The sequence below is a fragment of the Triticum aestivum genome, chromosome 2B (genome assembly GCF_018294505.1).
Source record: "Triticum aestivum cultivar Chinese Spring chromosome 2B, IWGSC CS RefSeq v2.1, whole genome shotgun sequence".
NCBI classification, from domain to species: Eukaryota; Viridiplantae; Streptophyta; class Magnoliopsida; order Poales; family Poaceae; genus Triticum; species Triticum aestivum.
In genome coordinates, this window is record NC_057798.1 from 174697262 (window position 1) to 174705165 (window position 7904).

Sequence of the window (7904 nt, forward strand, 5' to 3'; positions counted from 1 at the left end):
AGTTCGAAAATAAAGCTCGATGGCATTTGACCAAACACCTACCGGGCGTGGTGACCGCCATGGACGTCGTCAACTGGGGCGGGGGGGGGGGGTGAGGGGGCGGAGGTACATGGCTGTGGACATATCCTGGGTGGACGACGTTGTAGCACAAGGCGAGTGGGCGCGTGAGTGGTGGTTTGCGGACGTCTGACAATGGCTGGGTGGTGGCTAGAGAGGTACAACGGCGGCGGCGGCGGCGGAGGAGGACGCAGATGCAAAGCAAGAGGGGGTAGGGGCGAAATGGAAGAGAATGAAACCGGAAGGGGATTTGAGTAGGGCGGGGGTGTGAGAGTCCTACGTAGCTGATGTCCGAACTCCCCAACTTTGCTTCTAGTTTAGGGGAAAAAGCGCATCCAAACCGATCAGTGGACCGATACATATGCCCGCGTTGGATGGTAAACACGTCCGGACCGGATGGATGCTGGCGATTTGAGGGTCTGTTTTGGGATGCCCTAACTAAATCGAACACAAACTGTTTGCACTGCAAATCTACAATGGACTTTCCAAACTGAACACATCCTAGCTAGGGCAAATGAGCCTGAACCTAATTAAACCGAGCAGAGCTCAAGGTAACATGGCTGTGCGTTGACCCATTCTCCATCCGGATCCAAGAGTTGACAGAGAAATGCTTTTTTTCAGAGATGTCAACGATCCTCGCCCCTCTTGGCCAGTCACCGTATCCTCCGTGCCCCGTGTGCCGCGCGAAGCACAGCCAGAGTTTCTCGTAGGGGCAGCACCAGTCCAGCCCGTGGTTGTGCCCCACGAAGATCGCCTGCACGTTACAAGATACACACATCAATCAGACGTGCTAGTATTCAGAGTTTCAGAATTCAGATACAGTAGCGGTAGTACCTTAACTGAAGGCCTGTGGGCAAGAGCGTCCATGATGTCGTTGCCGGACTTTGCGAGAGCGATCAGATGAGGTCGAGCGAGAGAGAGGCGGAGGTAGACGAACGAGGAAGTTTTTCTGCTGCCGAAAACTGTCGCAGCGCTTTCTGTTTTCTCATTCCTTATCTCGTGCGATTACAAAGCTCAGAGGCTAACTATTCTCCCGGATGACTCGCTATGATCCGCAGTTACCGCGCCATCCCACGGTTGCGTCACACAGCGTCTACCACGTCCGGGAGAAAAGAAAGGAAACGGGATCGTGTGCAAACATGCCACACCGTCCCACTAGCTAGCTGCATGGACGCGTCACATCGACCGCATGCATGTACTTATTTTAAACAGAAAACAAACGCTATCTTATCATGCATGAGCTTAGGCTTAGACTACATTTCTCCCCCTTAAGCTCATGTATTCCAGCTCCCCTCCATGACCGCCAGCTTCTGACGAATCTCAAAGAAGCGCACTCTTCCCAGTGCCTTAGTTAGAATATCAGCCAGCTGATTTTGGGTTCCCACATGCTCGATCTCCAGTACCCTCTCCTCGACGCAATCTCGAATGAAATGAAACTTCACGTCGATGTGTTTGCTCCGATCATGAAAAACGGGATTCTTTGCTAGTGCTATTGCAGATTTATTGTCCACCAGCAGAGTGAACTTTTCTGGCTTAGTCCCCAGCAGTTCAGCAACAAGACGGCTCAGCCAAATGCCCTGACAAGTAGCTGCTGCAGCCGCGACATATTCTGCTTCACACGAGCTGATCGCCACAACCTTCTGCTTCTGGGAGGTCCAACTGACAGGGTTCTGCCCAAGGAAGAAAACTTGCCCTGATGTACTCTTGCGGTCAACCAAATCCCCGGCGTGATCACTATCGCTGTATCCAAGAAGTGTTGCACTCCCATTTCCTGCTGTGTAGCGACATCCATACTGCTTAGTGCCTTGAACGTACCTCAGTATTTGCTTCACTGCAGCCCAATGGCTAGTTCTTGGAGCCTCCATGAAGCGGCTGACAATCCCAACAGCGTGGGCTATATCTGGCCGAGTGTGGACCAAATACCGCAAGCTCCCGATCACGCTTCTGTACAGAGTGGCATCAAACGGCTTGGACCCGTCCTCCTTCTTCAGTTTCAGCCTACACTCCATGGGCGTACTGGAACTGTTACATTCACTCATGCCCGCCTGCTCTAGGATTTTGTCAGCATAGCTCCTTTGGTTCAGCGTGATCTCCCCCTCTTTCTGCATCACCTCTATTCCCAAGTAGTAGCTCAGTAAGCCAAGATCACTCATCTTGAAGAGTTGATGCATCTGACCTTTGAAGTCCTGGATTGACGCCAAATCTGTTCCAGTGATGATGAGGTCATCCACATATACTCCAACTAGCAGGAATGACTCGGTGTTCCCACGTCGGTAGACTGCATGCTCAAGTGGGTTGCGAACAAAACCAAGTTGAAGCAGAGTCTCATCAAGTTTGGCATACCATGCTCGCGGGGCCTGTCGAAGACCATATAACGCCTTCTTCAGTTTCAGAACAGCGCCTTCGCTTCCAGTAACGCTGTAACCAGGCGGCTGGACCACATACACCTCCTCCGCGAGCTCGCCGTTGAGAAATGCAGATTTGACATCCATATGATGCACTTCCCAACGTGAGTGAGCGGCAAGAGCTAGGAGGAGCCGTACAGTTTCCATCCGCGCCACCGGCGCAAAGACCTCTTCAAAATCTATGCCCTCTCTCTGAGCATATCCCTTTGCAACCAAGCGAGCCTTGTACTTGACAATGTTTCCCTCTGGATCTCTCTTCACCTTGTAGACCCACTTGAGGCCAATAGCCTTGTGTCCATGGGGAAGAGCAGCAATCTCCCATGTTTGGTTGTCAGCTATGCACTTCATTTCTTCATCCATGGCTGCCTTCCATGCTGTGTCATCCATGGCTTCATCCACGTTGCGAGGTTCCTCCGCGCTGAGAAGGCAGTGTTCCATCTGCTCGCATACTGCCTCTCCCTCCGTCTCGTCTAGGACATCGGAGATGAGCCGGTAGCGGAGAGGACCAAAATGAGGTCCAAAGTCCGTGTCCCGTCGCTCTTCATCACCAGAGAGAGGTGTTGCCCAGCGTATCGCTCCAGCGATCCCCGGCGAGGCCGAGTCAGGCTGCAGCGTCCCGGCGTTCGGAGACGGCGTCCCCAGTGTTGGTGTAGCAGGCATGTCCTCCCCGCTGCGTGGGGTACGTCGAGTGCACCCTTCGGTGTCCAACTCATGCACTCCGCGGTCCGTGGTGTAGACCACGGTGAAGGTCGAGGGCGTGGCAAATTCTGTAGTTGACGCCGCCTTGTCCGGAGTGTCCCATGACCATGCCCTGCTTTCTTCAAAAATTACATCACGGGTTACCTGAACTTTCCCAGACACCGGGTCATATACACGGTATGCCTTGGACCCTTCTTCATACCCTACAAAGATCATGGGAGTGGAGCGATCTGATAGTTTGGTGATGCCTGGTCCAGTCCTCTTCACATGTGCCGTACATCCAAAAGTACGCAGGTGCTGCACGCTTGGTTTCCGGCCATGCCAGGCCTCATATGGAGTGACACCTTCCAAGCTTCTGGTAGGAGCCCTGTTCAGTAAGTACACAGCAGTCTTTACGGCCTCTGCCCAGAAATATGATGGAACGCCCATACTCTTCAGTAAGCAACGAGCCATTTCTACCACCGTCTGATTTCTTCTTTCCACCACCCCGTTTTGCTGCGGTGAATAAGGTGCGGTGGTGTAGTGCTTGACACCGAGCTTTTCACAGTACTCACGGAACTCGCCGGAGTTGAATTCACCACCCCTGTCTGAGCGGAAAGCTCGCAGTTTGCACTTTCCTTCTGCCTCGGCCATCAACTGAACTTTTCTGAAACGCTCTAACGCTTCGTCTTTTGACTTGAGGAGCTCGAGCCACATGTATCGACTGTAATCGTCAACAACCAGAAGAAAATATTTGCTGCCACCTGGTGTCGTTGGCGCGATCGGGCCACACAGATCCGTGTGGACGAGCTCGAGCCCTTTCTCAGCTCGGTACGATGTGGTCTGTGGAAAGGGAGCTCGGTGTTGTTTGCCGAGTGCGCAGCCGTCACAGTATTCTTGTACGTGATCAATAGTGGGCATTCCCCTCACCATCTGCTTGCTGGACATGGCTTTGAGTGCACGGAAATGAAGATGACCCATCCTGGCATGCCATCGCCAAGTCTGTTCCTCCCCTTGAGTCAACAAACACGCTGGTGTGTCTATAGACAAGAGACCAGTGTACAGTCTGCTTTCAGTGCGCTTGATCCGAGCTAGAACACGCCCCCATGGGTCTTGAACTGACATGATCCCATCCCTGATGCTGATAGCACACCCAGCCTCATCCAACTGACCAACAGATATAATGTTGCTCTTGAGACTAGGTATGAAATACACCTCTGTCAGCACGCGCTGATCGCCGTTCCTGCACCGGAAGACAACGGATCCGCGCCCACAGATGGCTACCCTGGAACCGTCTCCGAACCTGACCGTGCCGTGCACATCCTCGTCCAGGGCTGCAAACATGCCCCTCTCACCAGTCATATGGCTGCTCGCACCGGTGTCAAAGAACCAAACCCCGTCGGGCGATGGGACAGGGATCACTTTTTCTTCATTCAGGAACACGGCCTGTGGCGCGGCGATCTGCGTGGTGACCGGCCCGGTGACCAAAGCCATGAGAAGGCCATGATCATGCTCCTCGCCGCGGACAAGATTGGCCTGCTCCTGCTTCCCTTGTTGCTCTTCAGCTTTGATCCGATTCCAGCAGTCCTTTTTCCAATGCCCTGGTTTATTGCAGTAGTGGCACTTGCCCTTTTTCTTGCCGCCCGAGCTGCCGGATGCGCCCGTGCCGCCGTTGCCCGGCGCAGGTCTGCCACCGCCGCCGCCGTGAGGTTTGGGCTTGCCCGGCGACTTGTTCTTGCCGCCGCCGCCACCGGACGATGACCCGCCCACACCTAGCTGTCGCTCATGGGCGAGCCACTCCTCACGTGTGAAGAGCAGGCGGCCGCCGGACTGCCCAGCATCGTCGAGATCATAATGATCTTCACATGCCGAGAAACGCCCGACGAGTTCCTCGATGGTCATCGTCTTCAGATCGATGAGGCTCTCGATTGCCATCGCCATCTGACGATATTTCCGCGGCACCACGCGGAGGAACTTCTGGACTGCCTTGTGCTCCGTGACGGGATCGCCATACAGTTCCAGGTCGGAGACGAGGCCGGCAAGTCGCAGCCCGAAGTCCTCGACGGACTCGCCGTCTTTGAAGCGCAGATCCTCGAACTCGCGGCGGCGCACCTGCGCCTTGGCCTCGCGAGCCCGCTCGCTCCCCATGCGGAGCGTCTTGATTGTCTCCCACGCCTTCTTCGCCGAGTCCTTCGCGGCCAATACGCGCATCAACTCCGGCGGGACGCCGGTGAGGATGATCTGTAGCGCGCGTCGATCGTCGTTCTCGTCGGCGCCGTCTTCGACCACCGCGGTCCAGACGCGGGCGACTTGCAGCTTGACCTGCATCACAAGCGCCCACTCCTGGTAATTGGTGCGGGTGAGCATCATGGCCGTCCCCGACTCCTCGCGCACCACGCGCTCCACCACACGGAGCTCGCCGCTGCCGCTGCCGCTGCCGGTGAGACGCGCGATTGGCGCCTTGGACGTCGGCGTCTTCGGCGGCGACTTGGTCCCGGACTTGCTCGTCTTCTCCTCGCTATCCGACATGGTACGCCGCGGATCGGACACCGCCGGCCACCGGAGAGTGGATCGAACACCACGGCTCTGATGCCAATTGTCGTTGCCGGACTTTGCGAGAGCGATCAGATGAGGTCGAGCGAGAGAGAGGCGGAGGTAGACGAACGAGGAAGTTTTTCTGCTGCCGAAAACTGTCGCAGCGCTTTCTGTTTTCTCATTCCTTATCTCGTGCGATTACAAAGCTCAGAGGCTAACTATTCTCCCGGATGACTCGCTATGATCCGCAGTTACCGCGCCATCCCACGGTTGCGTCACACAGCGTCTACCACGTCCGGGAGAAAAGAAAGGAAACGGGATCGTGTGCAAACATGCCACACCGTCCCACTAGCTAGCTGCATGGACGCGTCACATCGACCGCATGCATGTACTTATTTTAAACAGAAAACAAACGCTATCTTATCATGCATGAGCTTAGGCTTAGACTACACATGATGCCCCATTCGGCCACCTGTGGCGCCACGTCTTCCTCGTTGAGACTGCCGACGCAGGGCTTCCTGACCTCGCTCGTGGCCTTTGGAGCCACTTTGACGTAGGCCGTGCTCGGTATGTGCCAGAATACCAGCTCAGGGATCCTGCCGTCTGGATTGAGGAACCGAGCCTGGCTCTGGAACCACGTGACCTGTGCGCAGGATACGACCTCCGGGTAGGATCCGCCGCCGGAGTCGAGGAAGTACATGAGCAGAGCAGGGTCCTCCGGCCTCTCGCGCGAGAGCACCTGCAGCACGTAGTTGGAGACGCCGGGCCAGAGCTCCCTGGGGCCGACCGAGGAGCGCGACAGCCCGCAAGCCCGGTCGAGCTCGGCCGTCATCAGCTCGACCCGCGGCGTGCCCCGGAAGCTGCACCCTGGGTCCGGCATGGCCGGCACGGCAGGCGGGCAGTGCACCGGCGGGACGCCCGCGGGGGAGAACCACTCCGGCGGCCACTCGAAGGGCATGTCGTCGTGGTTGCCGAACACCGTGGACCACGGGACGCCCCTGCGCCTGGCCGGGGAGATCGCCCGGTCCCAGTACAGGCTCGCGTTGGCGACCGGCACGTTGTTCGCCGTCACGAGGTCGCCGAGGTACACCACGAAGTCTGCGCACGATTCGGTGATTTGGAAGGAAACTACAGTGTACAGCTCGGATCCGCTTGCACAGGGGAGGGATGAGGCGGCCACCGGATTATATATTACGCACCTGGCTTCTCGGCGTCGAGCACGGCGGCCATGACGTGGTCGGAGGCGTCGTCCTGCGCGGGGCCCCAGTCCGTCCAGGCGTTCTCGCCGTAATGCAGGTCGGCGAACAGCGCCACCTTGAACCGGCCACCCGGCGCGAACCGCAGTGGCGCCGGCGAGCGCGGCCCCACGGCGCCCAGAGCCAGCACGGCGGCGGCCAGGGCCACGGCAGCCGCGAGGCGGCACTGCCACCACCGCATCTGGCGCGCGCTCGGTGTACCGTGGCGGTTAAGCTCTGGAGTCAAGCGTGGATGGATGAGTGGCAGCAGCAGACCCACGATCCAATATCTGGAGAAAATTTCGAGAAAAAAAAAAGAAAGCTGCCTCTGCACCGCAGCTGCGATCGATCACGGTCACTGTCGGCGGAGAACTACCTGGCACCTCACCTCGTAAAGCTCGTACTACATAAAAACGAAAGAGAAAAAAAAGGTGGAATATGCGGCTGCAGGCACCGAGAATATTCTCGGTCGGCATCGGCGCGCATTGCGAGTCGAGTGAAGTAGATACAGCAGTCCATGCCGAACACCGCCACGGCCAAACTTTAGGACCCTCCTAGTTGTTTCTCCAAAATTTGAAAAGCGGAAATTCAAACAGAAATTCGAAAACGGAATTTGTGCTTTTTGGCAGTGCTACGCGTTCTCCGGATGATCGCCTGAACCTGCAGCGGACAGCGCGTGCACGGACGGTGCAGCTACAGGTCAAGTTGGGCCGTAGCCCGAGAGCCCTCGGGGCCAAGCCCATGTAATGCGAGTGAGCCCGTGCGGGGGCGCGTGTGTGTAAACTACTTAAGCCAGTCGTTGCCACTGTGAGGGGGGATGGAAAATAAGAAAGTGAATTAAGCCTCTTCCTCTGTTGTCTCCTCTCACCTACCCTCTTCTTCCTCATCCTGACCCCCTTTTCCTGATCTACCTTAGCCGGGCATCACAGTTGGTAATCAGAGCCAGTTTTTCTCCCCACCTTCACGCCACCGCCGCCTCACACCCTCCCGCTCG

At 56.7% G+C, this 7904-nt stretch overlaps 1 protein-coding gene across 1 annotated transcript; it reads right to left on the reverse strand.

Moving 5' to 3' along the window:
* Positions 1 to 342: 342 nt before the first annotated feature.
* Positions 343 to 7286, reverse strand: LOC123044179 (probable inactive purple acid phosphatase 16). The gene is made up of 4 exons (XM_044466837.1): positions 6875 to 7286; positions 6133 to 6773; positions 892 to 927; positions 343 to 811 (listed from the first exon to the last, which is right to left on the reverse strand). Exons 1-4 carry the CDS (start codon positions 7110 to 7112, stop codon positions 584 to 586), a joined length of 1143 nt encoding a protein of 380 aa, XP_044322772.1. The 5' UTR covers positions 7113 to 7286; the 3' UTR covers positions 343 to 583.
* Between the last annotated feature and the right edge of the window lie 618 nt (positions 7287 to 7904).

Bases quoted from the DNA above. Each gene is read 5' to 3' on its own strand.
- LOC123044179 (XM_044466837.1), bottom strand. From the start codon at position 7,112: ATGCGGTGGTGGCAGTGCCGCCTCGCGGCTGCCGTGGCCCTGGCCGCC. The intron at 6,774-6,874 runs GTGCGTAATATA...AATCGTGCGCAG, and splicing joins GCTCGACGCCGAGAAGCCAG to ACTTCGTGGTGTACCTCGGC. The intron at 812-891 runs GTACTACCGCTA...TGTAACGTGCAG, and splicing joins CCCACAGGCCTTCAGTTAAG to GCGATCTTCGTGGGGCACAA.